This window comes from Apteryx mantelli, chromosome 6 (genome assembly GCF_036417845.1).
Source record: "Apteryx mantelli isolate bAptMan1 chromosome 6, bAptMan1.hap1, whole genome shotgun sequence".
NCBI classification, from domain to species: Eukaryota; Metazoa; Chordata; class Aves; order Apterygiformes; family Apterygidae; genus Apteryx; species Apteryx mantelli.
The window spans coordinates 12129192-12146958 of NC_089983.1; the positions used below are offsets into that span (position 1 = coordinate 12129192).

Below are 17767 nucleotides of genomic sequence, written 5' to 3' on the forward strand. Positions count from 1 at the left end.
TTCAGCAAAATTTATCCTCAAACAGCATCATTTGGACCCCTTGAAAGCCAAAGCAGAAGTGCTTTGAAATTAGGTCATTACAGCAGTGAGAAGGGGGGAGGAGAGGAGGTTGCTGCTGATCACGTGAGCGGGAGAACAATAGTGGGGGGATATTAAACAGCTATGCAGGGCAAGAGATTAACGTCTCATGACTGGTCTCTGTTCATTGACCTGAAATAAAACAAACAGTAAGACTTTAACAAATAGGTGAATAGCTCTGTCATTCCGGCACTGTTTTTATTAACAGAGTATGGCCATAGTCTTCACTTTTCATTGGCTAACACTTGGTGCTTGTTATAGTAAGACCATGCAGCCACTGATGGAGTTAACAGAAGCAACCAACAGAAGTCTTGCTATCCTGATAAGCACAACACATGGTGCATTTCGTTTTCAGAAGTGCAAATGCCTGCCCCTTCCCCACTCACTCCCCTGTTGGCTGGCGAGTGCCCAACCACCTGGGCACAAAGACCACAGGGCCCAGCAGATCAGGCAGTTTCTCAGCAACATTTGCCATTCACATGGACTGTGGAAGGCATTTTCAGACAGCCAGAGCCAGGCAGCTGAAAATGCTTACAGATAGGTGTGCAATCGGCTCGATGGGCAATCCCCTTCTGCCACCTTGACAGAAGTTTCTTCCTTTCCTGAGCAAAAAAGGCTTTGCTAAGTGAGGTTTCTGTTGACTAGTTAGCTGGTGCAACTGTCAAGCTTTTCCCAGCTACGCAAAAAGCAATGAACATAGTCCAGAGGTGCCCAACATCACATTGCAACACCATCCACTCTAGGAAAGGTGAGGGACACACAGTGCTGCAGTTCACAGTCTCGTTCATGACACTGAAATCAGTGCTGGTCTCAGCTAATACCATGGCCATGAACCCAGCAGCTGAGGCAGACGGACTGCAGGGCCAAGCAATAGCTAAGGGTTGTAATCTCTTAATTTGCCCCATACAAATTTGTGAGTCAGAGCCCTTAGACTGCAGTAGTACCATGCAAGCAAGCCCCGATTTCCCTCTCATTTAAACCACAGTAATCCCAACTTCAGACATGTCATTACTGATTCTCCAGCTCTTCCCAAGAGAGAGTTCTGGCTCATTTTGGTAATGAACTTTTCCCCCAATCAAAATACAGGGTGGAGACTTTTGGCATCTGCCTTACACAAAGCAGGCATATTTTGCCATTCTAAGAGACCAGTATATCTGTAAGACAAAATATAACTAATCTCTTCGGCAAAGCATCAATTCTATCAGGATGAAACCTAATATACTGAGGACTATACATCTTCAAGAGGCACACAGTGGCAAGAGCAAATACCAGAGCTAAAGCAATGAGAAATTCAGTTTCACCCAAACTCTCTGAAACAATGTTGTGGTAAAGGATGCTGCCTCCCTGACAGGAGTTAAGGAGGGAAGACTCAGCATCTTGGCCGCATTTTCCATAGCCAAGAGCATTAAGGATGCTCAGAACTAGAACTAGCCCAGCCTGGCTCCAAGGAGGAGCTTATGGTAGCAAACTGGGCAGAGAAGAGACTGACTACCAACCTCTGAGTACATTGTCACCAGGTTTGGTGCTGTTATGGAAGTGACCTGCCTTGTACTTGCACACAAGTGTCCCCACTGCCAGTGCAAAAAACAGGCTCAGTTTCTGCAAAGCAGACGTGTGCCATGGTTACCAGAGACTGCTAGGAACCAGGCTTCACAGCCCTTCACTGCGACTGGCATTAACATCCACTGTTCAAAAAACAACTCGTGTGCAATCCATGCAGCAACGACTGTTCCCTTACATCATTCATCATCTTTAAGGACTACCCACAACGATTTGCCGTACACAAGGGATACACTGCAGAGGCTCTGAGGCGACCCAGAGAGCTCAGAAGCATAGGGCTGGGTATACAAAAGGGGACAGGAGGGTCCGTTTGCCTGTTTGGAAGTGGCAAGCACACTGTAGCCCCATCATTTAAGAGTGACAGCAACAAAACTGTTTGTAACAGAAGGTGGGGGCAATAGGTTTCACTCAGTTTGACAGATGCTGCAGACTCACAACTTGTGGCAAGGACAGCAGGGATAGTTGTGGCTGCTATGTGGCAGCACTGCAAGAAGGGAATGGAGGATCAAGACCTCGCCATGAACTTACCTCCCACAAAAGCTAACAGCTAAACCTGCCTCAGATTTTTCTTGTTCAGCTTGAGCATTGCCCCTAGAAAACAGGCCAAGGAACACAAAAGCAAACTGCTTTGACAGTCCCCTCAAAGGTCGTCATTATTAGTTTTTGGACTACACAAGCATCTTTTGCCATCTTTCTCCTACTAGCTAAACGTTATTTTTCCTGCAAAGTAGCAGCACTTGATTCTCAGTCTTTGAAACCAAATCTGCCCTCACCTGCCTCTCCTCTGCCCTATAGGCATGTACACATTCACATTCAGACTACCCCCCAGAAGGCTGGTGGTAAGGGCTCAAATCTTGTCGCACAAAGGCAGGAGAGGGTGTCACCAAGCATACGCTCTAGCAACCATGCAAATTTTTATGGTCAGAAAGCACTCTGTCTGTCTTTGATGAGTTGGACACCCCACTTCAGTTTTCATTCACAGAAAGGGCATGGATCCTTTTCTCCAGGCTAAGAACTGCAAACAGTGCCTCTTGGTAGTGATGAAAGACAGCAGACAGAAACGCTGGGGTGGGCCATGTTTTGTGACTGTCATGCTCAAGGGACTTCCTGCTCAGGGCTCGATTTTATGAAAGCCAAGCTGAGGGACCTTGTGTCTCCCTTCATCAGGCAGCAGCCCACATTAGGGGCCTTGATCCCACCCTGGTGCTAGCACCTTGATGCTCTGGGCTGTGCAGTTTTTTAGGTGGCAATATCTCTGGGTCTTAGACCTTCTGGGTCTAAGCTGCTGCACCATCTCTCCTTCCTCAGGAGAAAGCTGACGGTGTTTCCAGCCTCGCAGGGGGTGGTGAGCATAATGTGGCAGACTGTTAGGGAGGCCAAGAGAGTGATGACCAGGCTTATTAACAGGTTAGAAAGAACCCTATTTTAGTAGTTTTATACTGAATGCTAAAGCAGAGATTCAGGTCCAAGTCCAGGTCCCAACTCACATGTTCCACGGTTCAAAAGCAGATCCTTAATGAGAGCTGAGAGAAGCCAATTCGAGCATGAAACTACACTAAGATAATATTTCCCCCTCTCAGAAAATACCCATGTCTTTCTCTTTCCTTTCTTGCCACAGCACTGAAAGACCTTCCCTTTGGTCTAAAACCATGTAAGCAAAGGTGTGCTCTGCCTGAGCCTCCCAAACCTTCCCCCACTCTGCCTCCCTACAGCCACACGCACATTTGTTCTGTCAGAGGCAGAGACTGTGTAATTGCAAATAGAGCTCTTAAATAAGTCAGATCTACAAAGATGTTCATCTGCATGCCAAGTTAACTGATGAATCATATCGACAAGGTCTTTACATGCTTGAATGAGTTTCCCCAAACAGAAACAAATTTATGATCTTATGCTTTTGGAGTGCAGTAGTTTTTTTTGATGTGAAGCCTCACCTAGTGGTGATATAACATGTTTGTATAACCAGCTTTGCATATTCCATGAAGTAACCTGTTTTTAGGAGCCTAAGATTTTGGTTCAAGAAACTGATAATCAGAACAGAACAAGTCAAGGTTTGATTCAGCCCTGCAGCAAACAAAAGTGCCAGAGGAGAAGCTCCAAAAAGAAGGAATAAGATTTTCCGTAACATACTAGCTATGTTCTGCTTTAGTGTGGAGACAACAATCCTTTCTGGCTCCAGCTAGTGAGCAAATTAAGTTGCATGCAGTTTGCTCCTCTCGAATTTTAGAGCAGACTTACAAAGGAAAATATTCACACTGACTGACCCAAACTGATTTTCAATATTAGCCACAAATTCAGAGACACTGATAAACGTTTAATAAAAACTGTTTGATTCTCTACCACAGTTCATGCAGCCTTCCCTTTGATCACTATTTCCTCCTAACACACTGCTGAGTTAAAATATGTGCACAAGAAAAAGGACTAGAAGGCAAAAGCCAACAATATCACACGAGATGGAGACATTTTCCCATTTCCAGGATAAAGCAGGTGACAAAGTACTGAAAAGGAAGCAGTTTGTCTCCTGTTTTGTCCAGAGGAAGAAGAGTGGCTGAACATCACAGGACAAACTTAGGCAAGAGGTAAGCAACACATGAAGAGTGAGGAAGGAGAAATCCAAGAGACCTACACCAAAAATTTCTTAGGTCCACTGAGTTGTATAGCTTCCAGGCAAAGGATACACTGTAAAGAACAACAACTCTTATACACACATTCCCCACTGGAATCTGGGTCAGATTTGCCACATAAAACAGTTCACACCAGCTGAAAGCACAGCCCACTCCATAATGATACAATTTCTTTGTACTCAATATCAGCAAAAGCAGCCCAAAAGGGAGCAGGAGGGGAGAGAGAAAGAGTTCCATATGGTAAATACAGTAAATGCCACAGATTACAATAAAGACAAAACATGAAATCCCCCCAGAGCTCAGAACAGGCCCCTTTTGTGTTACTTTTCGCAGATGTAGAGTTAGGACTATGGTATATAAAAGCAACTGCTGTGTTTGCTCACAGACTGTCAAAAATGGGAAAGGTAAGCGGAAGCCCCAGTATGCCAGTATCCAGCTCTGACACATACACTGGGATGGGCTACGAGTCTTTGCAAATGTTTGTACTGCACATCGTTGTTTGGTTTTGTTTTTTTTTTTTTTTTTTTTTTTTAAATGAAGACAAGAGCTTCCAGGGGCGCTGTTACTAATGCAGCAGTGACCACCCCGACCTGCAGTCCTGCGTGAAACAGTGCAATTCCATCCGGTGGAAAAAGGCAGCTGGATTGTTTAAGAGAACCCCAACTACTTGGGACACCAGTATTTTTTTAAAAAAGGGGAGACTATCCTGACCTCCAGAAGTAGCTGGGTCTCAGCAACTTTGTCAGGTCTTGCCATGTAATCCTGCAAGTGAGTTCTTCTGCCTGGCACTGGATCACCGTTGGAGAAATTTGATTTGTTTTGCCCTTTACGGACGTAGTTATACAGTCCCTTTGAGTAGCCACTGAAGGCACAGGCAAAATTCAAGAAGGCAATGCAAAATTCCACTAGAGATGAAGGAAGTTAGCTGTTGAACATCAGTGCCATTTCTAGAGCCTGCTCATAACTTGGAGATGCTAAAGGAAAACTGAGTGACTATTTCCAGGCAGGCAGTCTTTTTACATTACTCAGAGTAGGCCTAGTGGGGCCAGTTGGTGTAAAGCTCTGCTACGGACTGATATATGCAACTTGCTCATCACCGTAGTGGGTCATGATTTGATGTCACAAGAATACATTACGTCATATTTGCAACAGTTATGCCTTTCCTAAAGGAGAGAGCTATGTGGTTTAAACCAGGCAAAGAGTTAAGGCTTGTTGAAGTACTTCTCTAGTTAGTAAGATATTCTATAGAATGACAACCCTAGTAGCAGGAACACTCCAGGGGCCTGTGCTTCGAAGCTCTGCACCAGTATATGATGGGAGAACATGGAGCAACATGGTAAATGTGTTTTAGCAGCACAGTTCTGAAGGGACTGCATTACCAGGTCATGAGTAAACAACACAGATCATCTCAAAGTCACATGAATACATTTTCTCCTATTGCTACAATACAGAATAAATCCCATTGCATCAGATCATAAAGTATCCTCCTCCGTTTATTTCCTACCACACATGTGCACATGTGCAATTGCTGGCATTCTTGAACTCGTCCAGGTGAGCAGAAATGAAACCTTCTTTATTAACTTTGAAAGAATGGGTGTTTTAGCAATTCCCTATCTCCGTAAGAGAACAGTTTCTCAGAAATGCACAGTAATGGCTGTGATAACTGCCATGTTCAATAACGCCAGAATCAGTTAAATTTCAGTCTTTCCTACATTTTTGCTGTTTATCACTGCAGAATTCTGCTTCCCACAAGATTCAGCTCTGCAAAAGAGATGAGCTCCAAAGCCAAATGTTGGAGCTCACTGACAATTGTCCATCAGTCCCAGACTACATCCATCTTTCTGAGATCCACTTCCACAACATTTTAGATGGCTCCTGGATCTTGAATGAGATGCCCAACTTCAGGGGATGACAGTATTTCCTGAAACTTGGGCAATACAGAAGATTCCTTGACCGGGGTGCAGTAAATGCCAAAGTTGGCATTTGAGGAGGCTGGTTGACTTGCAGTGAATTATTGTTCCCATGCTAAGTAAACAGTGAATGCATTCCAAAATCCTTTTTCAATCTAATGTTCCTTCAGTACTAAAAATGAATTGAAGCTGTGCAGTCCAGAGTAAAATCTGATTTCTCTCACATTTTGAGGGGAGGAGTGGGGGAAGCAGAGGGTTCAAATACAGACTGCACAAAATAGGCAGAGCTTAAGTCCACATTAACCTCCAGCTTGTTTAGAAGCCAAAGTGAATTTTTTTTAAGTATTCATGATTATCCAGCTGTTGCACAGTACATTACAATTTAAATAGCTGTTATAGATCCAGCTACATATTGCTAACCCTGGTAAGTACAGAGCTGGAATCTCTTCCTAGATCAGAAATTGTAAAACTGAGGAAAACTTAGAGAAAAGAATCAGATCTTCACATTAGTAGTTACATCCAGTGAAGTGCTGACAGAGGAGGAAAATACCAGCCAGATGCAGAGGAACACAGAACACAGTGAACACTGTATATTTAGCATCAAATTCTTCATGCCCAAGGTTTGAACAAGCTTCTCTGTGCTGTTGACATGCTCCTTCAGTGGCTCTTACCACTCTGATCCCACCTATTCTCAGATTTCTCCAGAAAGAATTTTTCCAGGTCCTTGAATTACACCATTTTTGTACAGCACCTTTTAATGAAGGTGTACTTCATGAACTAGATATTAGCTGGTGTCAGTCATCTTGGTTCCAACTTCAGAGCTGCACTGATCTGTTCCAGCGGGAGATCCAGCCAACTCTCTCAATCACCAGACTATATTCAGTGTACAGAAGGAATTCAATAAGCATACCTGGGTGGATTAAGAGCAGGACAACATCCTGTTGGGCTAGGAAAAGTCTATTGCAGCTTTAATTATCATTTATGTATATATCTACTAGTCGTCACTGAATCCCGTGCCAGCTGGCTGTTTGTGCAAGAGCTACAATAAAATATAAACACCAAAGGGATCTCACATCTTCACAGCAGATCAGTTATCATTTGGATACAGTGGGGTCTAAACTTTTTTGCTCCCTAAGGGCTTCCAGGTATGGTTAGGCAACTACACTTCTGCTTTTCAGCAAGATGCTGGAGAATTTTGGAATGGGAAGGCAGTACAGAGTGCACAGAACTGCTAGGACAGTCTGCAACCCTATCTGCTACCTGTTTAATTTTAAACTATTTCATCTGGGCTTTAAATGGCAGCCTTTAATCTGTTTTGCATGTTAAACATTCAGGTAAAGCCCTTGAATAAAGCCAAGAAACTTTTACAGCAGTGGGGTAGGCTGTTTAAACCTTGCATCTCTTTACTTGCTTTGTCAGAAACCTTGTTTATCCGTCGTTTCGCACTTGTGTATGAGCAGCCTGTTGGTGACGCTCACCGATTTTTTCCTGATAACACTGGGGAAGAAAATAGTCTCACATACAGAAGAGGAAGAGAAGTGCAAAGAACAGTACTACCTCTGTAGTAAAGGAGGACAGTCTGCCACTGAACAACAGGTTGTTCAGCTACTGCCAGCCCAGTCCCATGCCTGATGTGTAGAAGAACATCGTGCTTCAGCCAGAGAGAAAGAGTATGAACCATTCAGTTCTCAAGGTAAAGGTATGAAAATCATGTTTTCTCTTGTTTACAAGTGCCCAATATTGTGCATTTATAGAAAGAACAATGTAAATAATAGGCACAACAGCATGCTTAGGTTAGCATACAAACAAAGTTTGCAAAATAACATTGCAGGTTAAGCACAGTATCTGCTTGCCTGCTTAGAACCGAAAAGCCAAATATTTAATTTGCCTTCAGCAAAACTAAGGGAAAACAAGCAAACAAACAAAAACAGTCCAGCTCCCCAGATAGCAATTAACATATGCCCACATACTCAAAAGTATCTAGTTCAATTACTGCAATTGAGAAATATGGCTACAGCGTTGTGTAGGTTATATGCTGGCATTCCCTTGGGCAAAGGCAAGAATGAACAGCGATTTATTATTCAGTGATCAGAAAGATAGTTAGGAAGTCTGCATTCTCAACTCTGCCGTGTCCTAGAGTTTGGAGGTGGGTAAATGAACCTCTCTGTCCCAAATTTCTCCACCTGGCAGGCAAGAACATTGGTGATGCCTGGTTTTCAGAGCATGCTAAGACATTTTGTTTATTTTTGTCTCAAACTACTCAAAGACTCTCGGGTAGATATTAAGAAACAAAAAGGGCACTAGACAGAGGAAAAGGAGCACCAGGAAGTCACAGAGAACATCCAGGTTTTTGATAAAGCTGAGACTCGCTATGTAGCTTGTTTTACAGTTGGTAGCAGGCCCAGAGGCTAACATGTAGTCTGTATTTTCTGTATATAAACACTTACCTCTATTTGCCAATTATCCTCATGCTTGAGTTTTTCTTGGAGCTGAGAAAATATTCTGAATCCCCACATTAAGAAGAGCTGTCATAACAGCATGGCAGTTGAGGGCCACTGTTGAGAGAGGCATGGCTACCCAGACTCCTTAGACCACGGATACCTTTCAACCAAGGAGAAACATCTTGGCTACACCCAGAGTTTAAGAAGAACCCGCAGTCCCTCATGCAGCACGCAGCCGATCTATGGCACAGAGCACTAAGAGTGAAGAGATCCTGCAAGCATTCAAGAGGAAACTGGACGAGTTTAAGATACCCAGGTTGCTGACAAGTTACTGGGCTAGATGGACGATATGGACCAGTCTAACCCAGGACGGCTGCTCTTACGTTTCTAAGTACGACAAAGAATTCACACACCACTGTCCCCACACTGGTCTCAAGCCCCAGAAGTACATCCTGACTTCCATACCAAGTCCAGTGCCTACTGTATAGATAATAAAGGATCTTAAAGGAACCCAAAGGACAAGAAGACTTCACAAAGCAAACATGATCCCAGAAAGAAGAAAAAAATAGTATAACATTTCTGAGCCTGTCAAAGGTCTTTGAGAAATGCTGGCATAGGCCTGCACATAGAAGTGATCCTGTAAGCAAACTGAATTTGTTTTGCATTAACCATCAGGAAGAAGGTATTTTTGTCCCAGACGAAGCATGGAGGTATTCAGAACTGACTGCTAGACTTGAAAATTCACACCCCTCCCTTAATCAGCTTTCTTCTAGCATTAAGGCCACAATTTCCTGGCTGGGCAAGCACCTCCACAACAGACACTGACAGAAGGAATGATACCATTTATAGCACACCTGAGAAGCACAGCTGCAGCTCTATAAGAACAGGCCAGCTAAAGATCTGCCCCTGCAGTTTTGCAGCTTCATGGAATTGCTATACAAGGCTCATAGTGCAAGACATGCAAGAAAGCACAAACATGCACATATTTTGATTGAACAAGAAACCAGCCAAGTAAAAAGATCCACCAATGCTCCACACAGCATGAGCAGGAAATATAGCATCACATGTGACATAATTTTGTGAAGGGTGATTCAAAGGTGGGTGTAAAGGGAGGGAAAAAGGAAACAAGCAGGAGAGAAAGGAAGGGTCATTTGGGGGGGGGGGGGAAGAGGACAACAAAACACCATTACAGGAATATTTACCACTACAGTCCAAAACTTGTGCCATTTCTTTTTACCCTTTGAAAAAGTCTTAGCTGTTCCCCACCCCACCCCCATCAGATAGCATTTCCCCACTGTTTTAACATTGGTTTGTACATAGGCCATGCAACTACTAGATTGAATGGAAAATACTGAAAATAAGGCAAAAAGGTCTGATATGACCCTGTAACATACAACTTTTACTCAGGTTATCTCCCATTAATTTGAATGGGATGTAAATTGGAAAAAAAGTTCCTGCTAGTGGAATATAAAGATCAAGGCAGAATAGCTACCTAAAAGGCTCCAGAATACATCAGCTTCAGCCTGCCCTTCCAATAAACTCAGAACAGCTTAGACTGAGACTGCCTCACATCCAGACTTCTAAAAACTACAACACCATATGGATTGACTAAGTATCACACCATACCACACCAAATAAGGACCCAGAGCGAACAAAATCTTGAGCATCTTTGGCATTGATCAGACAGGATTATGAAAATCATCACATTTTTCCCCCTAACAAAAAGTGTTGCAAGTTCAACTGCGACTGAAGTTTCAAGTAAAGAAATCAGTATGCCGTTACATTTTGCCTGAACAACTCATCCCTGAGCTCCAAAATCTATACATCCCCTGAATGAAACTTTTACTTTGCAGAATAAAAAGGCTCTTCTCTGCCTTAAACAAGTGGTATCCTTCTTTGAACTTCTACAGTCTTTTATCTGTGAAATCTGAAGCGCTTCTAGTACAGAATTTCAGCAGTGAAATCTGGATGGATATTAACATCCATTACCCAACATTTTTGATTATGTCATTTTCTGCCTCTCACACACATCCTTACTGTTAAAGTAAATTGATAGCAAGGCCTGGTCTGAAGGCCATTAAAAACCAGGGCAGGTTTTATTATCGTACTGCCAGAACGGCTTTAGAGCATCATCACTGGGAATCCATATGCATTAAAAAGCCTTTGTCTCATATAATCAGGGAGCAGAAAGAGATTAAAAATAAAATGACATGAAACAACTCTGCTGCAGCAGTACCAGCACTTTCTCTTGCATGTGTTCCCATCAGTAAAATAATGAAAATATTGCTCAACGTGCTCTTTACTTTGATCCCCTGCTTATTAACAGTAACAAAGTTGGTACCCACAAACTATCGTTATTGTCTTTTGTTTAAAGAATGACAATGGAGAGGGAGGAAAAAATATTCATTCTCCTTACTGAGCAAAAAAATTCTCTTTTGCCCTATTCCTGCGGATCCAGCACTGTACATTCTATATAAAGGACTGCTGACTCCTTCTGCATACTGAGGTCTCACAGCTAAACTTGGCAAAAATGCAAAGGTAAGAACAGCTGAGCGAATGGAGCACCGAAACAGCCAAGAGCAAGTATAGTTCCTTGCGGGCAAGTGTGTTTGCAAACACAGTTTGTTGGTATACCAACAAATTAATAGAGAGGAAACCCCAAGTGGTTGTTTTGTTATCTAGGTCTTTGTTTTTGTTTTCTAAATAGTGTTTTTAGTATACATGGAAGCTTTCAAATGTAAAAACATTTACATGTAATAAACTTTTGTTTTTATTTTTCTGTCTGGCTAGTTTTCCCTTGAGTTTGTCTGCTGTTGAAAGAGATCAGAGTTAATATATTCTTAGACTTCTAAGATGTACAGGAAAATCAGGTTGAGGTATTTTCTCTATTCCAAACAAGTGTAGTAGATATCAAACAATGCCATTGAATTTAACTACCTGTAACCAATTTTTACTTGATTTTACTGCTGTTTATATAACACTGTCCAGTAGGACCCAGAGTGCTAAATGATTAACTCAGGTTGGCCACAATGGTCCTGTTTTGTTCCTTTAACCATTAAAAAGAGCTGAAAGCTTCAGCACGGAGTTCAGATGCAAGAGAACAACTCCTTCCCTTGTCCGCATACTACATTGCGGAAAGTTTGCAGAGGTCCAGGACTGGGTGCAGGGAACCAGGGCACAGAGCTGAACAGCTACACAGCAGAAGCCAGCTGTCCATGCAGCTTTGGGTCAGAGAGAAATTTAGGCTGCGCTTTACCTACCAGCTGCTGGACATCAAGTATTTCTGGGAGCATCTGGAGAATTTCCAGTATGAAATCATGGTGAAAGTTGCCCCCCTTCCCAGAGTCCCAAAGAGACATCTTCCTGCTGTTTGTAATAGTAGAGAAATAAAGATACCAGTGACAGTCTACCCATCCTATGGAAGATGGACACCAGGGCTTGACTAGTCTACAGGCCTAGCTGAGCTGTCCCCATTGTCCCAGCAGTCTCTGGATTGTTCCGTACACCAGGTAAAGCAAAGCCAGCTTTCCAACAGCCTTTCTAATGTGACTGGGGTTGGTTTTATTTTATTGCAGATCACTTTCTTTGAGGACAAAACCTTTGAGGGCCGCTCCTATGAAGTCACCACAGACCAGCCAGACCTGTGTGCTCATCTCAACTGCTGCAACTCTGTCAAGGTGGAAAGTGGCTGCTATGAACATCCTAATTATGGAGGCCATCAGTACTTCCTGAAGAAGGGAGAATATCCTGACTATCAGCAGTGGATGGGCTCCAGCGACTCCATCAGGTCTTTATCATCACAGCAGTAAGTTGTCCATATTGTCTCCATGGATGTTACTGCCCATATTAGCCATAGAACATTGCATCCCATTTTGACAGCTGTGGTACAAACAACACCTTCTACAGGGACCTCTATGCAGAACATTAGGAAGTTAATGGCCTAAGGGGGTTTATATGCCCAGAGAGGTAAGCAAGCCAATTGGTCCCCTGTCCCTTCTCCCAAAAGCAACTCCCCCCACACGCACACCAAAAATAACCACACGTGTGAAAAGTTATTTACATGTATAAGCACTTAACTTCAAACCTACTGAAACCACTCTGACTATACATGACCTACACAAGGAAGTCTTGTACAGAGCTGGAAACCAAACCACATTTCCTGTATCTCAGTCTGGCGTTCTTTTCTCAAGGCAGGCAAAGTTGGTAACTACACTACTGCAGAGGCAACCTGATGCATCCCACTGCAGAGACGCTGCCACATGTTTCAGCTGAAACATTGCAAAGGAAGGGGTACCTGCCTCATGTTGAGATTTTCTGAATATTTCAGCCCAGCACAGAACTGTCATGTTTCCTTCCCCCTCCCCCTGCCCCCCCAGGCTCATTCCCCCAAACAGCAAAGTTTTGCTAAGAGAGGAGAGGTTGCAGAGATTTGAAAGGTTTCAGTACTCTTACATACAAGGCAAAGGATTTGAAATTTGGCCCAGGAACAGCATTGATGAAATGTGTCCTTCTTATGTTCATGAAAAACCTGTCTAAATTCATCCATGTTGTAAGCTTGATGTACAGCCTGCACTTGCTCTGTCTGGTAGGAGCTTCATAGCTCCTCATCACAGCTAGATTCCAGATATATTCCATCTACACAGGACACTGCAGCTGTTTCCCTCTGACGTGCAGTTCTGGGTTGCACTCAGCCAAGTCAGGTCTGGGTCCAAGTGCTAAAAGCTAGCACAGAGCATCTTATGCTCTTTCAAGTCGTAGAGAGAAAGAAGCTGCAGATCAGGGAACATCAGCTTGGACAAGAGGACTGATGGGAAGTCTCCAGGAAGGAGAAAGTAGACTGGATTAGTACAGTGGGTAGAAAGTTTCTAAAAATAAATTTCATGTCTATGTCCTTTCCAGGACCAGAACAAGAGTGTCCAGAATTTTGCAGGTTCAGAAGGTCTGATTCCACAGATACAGACACTGAAGTTTTATTTATTTAACTGAGTAAGGTGTTGGTTTATGCACAGCAGCTGTACCATTGTATCTATACCACTGAGGTTAAGTAAACCTCCTAATGTGGAAGTAGTAGAAGTGGCATGAAGTTACTTAAGGGCAACAGATCGTTCCTGTACAAGACAAGACTGCAGTGCTCTATCTGTATAATACACTTGACCAGCTGGACAGAGACTAGTACAAGAACTGTACTGAGCACTGAGGCAAGAGCAGACAGTATTTTCCCATACCAGATCTTTGTTGTGCTGGATACTTCAGAGTCAGAGGTAGTCCTGAAGCACAGCTTATAATCTTGGTAGACGAAGAGCAGAAGAAAATAAATTGCCCACTTCAAGCAGTGCAACAAAAATAAGGTCAGACAGAACTCCCCTCTGCCCCAGCCAGAGCCTTATCCAACTATTACATCGACATCTAGGAATATTGAGGGTACATGACTGCTATAGCAGTCCATATACTACACTGTGCTTTCATTTCCTACCTATAGATATAGCCAAAGTGTGGTGGTCTTGGCTGGTCACCACTTCTGCTTTCTGCCCTTCAGGAACTTCTCCAAAGTGACTAGAGTTCTGCTCTCACCAGAGCAGAAAAGATTTACCTTACTGTTGCACTGCATTAGGGCCTAGTCAGCTTCACTCCTGTTAAACTGACTTTTCTCCAAATATTAGTGTCTATTCACTGCTGTATTACTAGTATCAGTAAGGCATTCAGCAAACTGTAGTCACCTAGACACCTGACATCCTGTGCACCCATGTTTGGATTTGCCTTCACAGCCCCAGAAGCACAGTCAGCTACAGATCTATGACAAGAATGACTTCGGAGGCAGGATGTTGGAATTCATGGATGACTGCTCTTCTCTCCAGGAAGATTTTCACTACAGCAACATCCAGTCATGTCATGTCCTTGAAGGAAGCTGGATTTTCTATGAAAAGCCACACTTTCGTGGGCAGCAATACCTCCTGAAGCCTGGCGAGTACAGGCAATTCACTGATTGGGGTGCCACGACTGCCAAAGTTGGATCATTCCAACCAACAGTGGATATTTCCTAAACACCACTTCCCTGAGCTACGCTTCTCTTCACTGAGTAGTGCCATTAGTACTTTATTATAGCTAAGAAATTTCAGAGCCTAAGTAGGTTAGACTCCCATTTCCTGCAATGCTTTTAGCCCATGGTCTAAAGCCCAGTAGAGTCAGAAACCACCTGTTGACTGCAGTGGGCTTTGGAACCTGTTCTTGCTTTACTGGCAGGAATAATTCCCCTGAAATCAGTGGAGATGAGCAGCTAATGGGTAAACAAGCTCAGAGGAAACCTGCATCTGAATTGCCAAAATGAATTTTGATCTGCAGTCTCAGATCAGTTTAGTGTCTTTGAAGAAAAACATTATTTCAGATGTTAGAGGAAAAAAAAATACATAATTTATGATCAGGAAAATCCAGAAGATCTCACTTGTAACTGAGGCCATGGGGAACAACTCTGTGCTTACATTCACTATAGGATGTACCTTACATCATGAGCAGCTCCGTTAAATCAGTGTCCTTTTCAGAAATAGTCCTCCCTGTGAATAAACTGGCAAGTTTACATCCATGGTTTCTAGTCATGGAGGTGCTGCACATAAAGTTCACAGCTGCAGCAGTAACACCAGGACATGACTTAAGGCAGAGCAAAGCAATTTTTCCATCTTTATCAATACTGATTATTTTTGTCAATGACCACTTGTAATGCTATTGATATCAAAATAAACCTTTTTGCTGCTTATTCATTTCTCCATGGTGAAAGACTGCCCCAGTGCTGTATAGTTCTCTGCTCCCATTTGGTATTTAAGTCAGAGGGGTTTTGCACAGGACCATATAGCTCAAATTTCAAGATCAGGGCCTACACTATGCTCTTTTGTTTAGCCAAGACCTCACACTGTTTGTAGACATGAACTAATGTTCACCCTCAGTAGCACTGGGAAGTAGCTACTTTCCCTAGGGTCTTGGGTCAGAAGCCATAAGAGAGACCCATTATGTTAAGGACTCTACAGTCCATTCAGTGTAGAAGTGGTCCCCACAAATCTCTCAAACACTTCAACAGCATACTGTGTTTACTTAACGCTGCAGGATCTTTTAAAACTATGTTTTCAAGTTTTACAACACTGGCCATCATTCAGGTCTCTATGCCCTTTCTGTGTCAGAAGTTAGGCTAGCAGAGTCCTTGGAGGATTCACAAGGTCACTGTGAAGGACAGAGCCTTGGTTTCATATCTCACTCAGAGACAGGAGGCACTGTATGTGCTGCAGCTAACATTCCCACTTCTGTGAGGTCCTGGCCAAGTGCCAGCCCCAGGTTGGCACTAACATTTTGCAAGAAGTCCACTTTTAGCAGCAATCAGAGCTCTCCTGAGCACATTCCCCTTCAGGTGCTTCCCTTCATTTGGGTCCTTCCCCAATCCAACAAGAGTCAATCTGTCAGAGAGCCCAAAAGCCTTAAAGCTACTGTAGCAGGAATTCTCTGGACAATGCTACCCTGTCAGCTCAGAGGGAATTAAGTTCAGAAAGATCCCCAAAGAGTAATGATACCTAGACATCCTTCAATCCTGGTTGCTGCCATGTTTGTTTCCTGTCACACTGAATACTTTCAGAAGTCATGCTGCAGATCCAGATCTGCTGAGCTCTGCAGCATAAAGAAGTCATTCAGTGAATGATTTCATAACCGAAGCAGAATGATTTGGAGCATCAGTTAAGTGCAACATAAAGAGCTTCAGGCAAAACCATCCTCTTTTCAAGCTGGACCAAGGCTTGAAAAGCTTTCAGTTCCTTGTACGACACTGAAATACAGCTACTGGTAACTTTACTAATCACTGGCAATAATATGGTGGACACTAAGGGATGGTTTGTTTTGAGTGAGAAGTCAGTTTTGATGGAGGAAGGAGAGCTCTTCTGCAATGCAGTCTTGTGCCATAGCCACTGCTGTCTTAGAACATCTGCAAAATAATGACAACTTTAGCATGAATCTATATATGCTAGATCAAGAGCATCTAGCATGAATGACAGTAGTGGAGAGGGGGTAGTTGTCAGCCTGAACAGCCATCCACGAACCTTTACCAGCTGTTAGGATTTGTAAGAAACCAAGCAGATCAAGCATAGCCCCTATAATCACGTACTATATATTAGTCTAGAAGTGTCCTTAAGAGGTCCCATACACAAGAACATTCCCAGCACAGCTGCAGACTTAAGGCCTCTGGTAAAGGAGCCTATGCAATAGAAAAGAAGCAGAAGAGATGAAGTCATTGCCAGGGCCTTTTAACACAGGGTATTCATTATATTGAAGTCCCCTGGGGAAAACAAGGCAAATATATAGATAAGGACAGAAACATTTACCATGGTCCCAGGCTACTCTGGGGAAAATTCCTTCCCAAATCTAAGTCTGGTGAATGGTTTAACCCTGAGCACATGAAAACAGAAGCCAGGTACCAGAGTGACTTAATGCTATTAGCCAGACCATCACATCCTGGCTTTAGCTGCAGCCAGTCTCCAACACCAGGAAAAAAAGCAACTAAAATCCTTAGATACCAGCTTATATATCAAAGGGCAGACAAATTTCTTCCCAGTTTTATATTTTGTAGATGTCTAAAACTCTGAATTACTGGGGTACAATGTGAACATGGTGACAGAAGAAAGATTAAATACTAATTAAGTCTGCTAGCTTACCTAGTATAACAATTGCACCCTCATTTTATTGTGCAATCACAGGCAGAGAAAGGCAATCCTGTGTCATCCTCAGAAAACTACTGTCTCATAGGCCTTAGCTTCTTGCAAGGGTCAGCCAGCTCCTTTCCAGTAGCCACACCAAATACAACCTGAGGTTAGCTGGGCCTGAACACCCAGGAAGTAGCATCCACAAGGTGTCTTCTCTTTACATACAGCAAAAGGAATTTTGATAGTGGGAGTTTTACTCCCAGCTGCCTTGAAGGCCACTTGCTTACAATATAAAGATTACTCCTTGCTTCTGTGCAACAGTCTACTGGTAAAGGAAGATGGCAGAGTTGAGAAACAAGTTTGTTTCTAAGCCTATTTCACATCTCCATTGTTAGTGTTTTGCTAGTAAAAAAGTTTTAGCCTGAAGACATTAAACAAAACCTCAGATAGAGCTTTGTCATGAATCTGTCTCAGTGGAAGTTTTACTA

The 17767-nt window shown here is 43.1% G+C and overlaps 1 protein-coding gene and 1 pseudogene across 1 annotated transcript; both read left to right on the plus strand.

Annotated features, from left to right (window-relative positions):
* The first annotated feature begins 4608 nt into the window (after nucleotides 1-4608).
* LOC106492336 (gamma-crystallin B-like) lies at nucleotides 4609-6269 on the plus strand (annotated as a pseudogene).
* A 5556-nt stretch (nucleotides 6270-11825) lies between these two features.
* Nucleotides 11826-14651, plus strand: LOC106492337 (gamma-crystallin B-like). Its single transcript, XM_067298614.1, has 3 exons — nucleotides 11826-11930; nucleotides 12120-12399; nucleotides 14353-14651. The coding sequence occupies exons 1-3, from the start codon at nucleotides 11826-11828 to the stop codon at nucleotides 14649-14651; spliced, it is 684 nt and encodes a 227-aa protein (XP_067154715.1).
* The last annotated feature ends 3116 nt before the right edge of the window (nucleotides 14652-17767 follow it).

Bases quoted from the DNA above. Each gene is read 5' to 3' on its own strand.
- LOC106492337 (XM_067298614.1), top strand. From the start codon at position 11,826: ATGCAGCTTTGGGTCAGAGAGAAATTTAGGCTGCGCTTTACCTACCAG. The intron at 11,931-12,119 runs GTGAAAGTTGCC...TCCGTACACCAG, and splicing joins ATTTCCAGTATGAAATCATG to GTAAAGCAAAGCCAGCTTTC. The intron at 12,400-14,352 runs CTTTATCATCAC...ATCCTGTGCACC, and splicing joins CTCCAGCGACTCCATCAGGT to CATGTTTGGATTTGCCTTCA.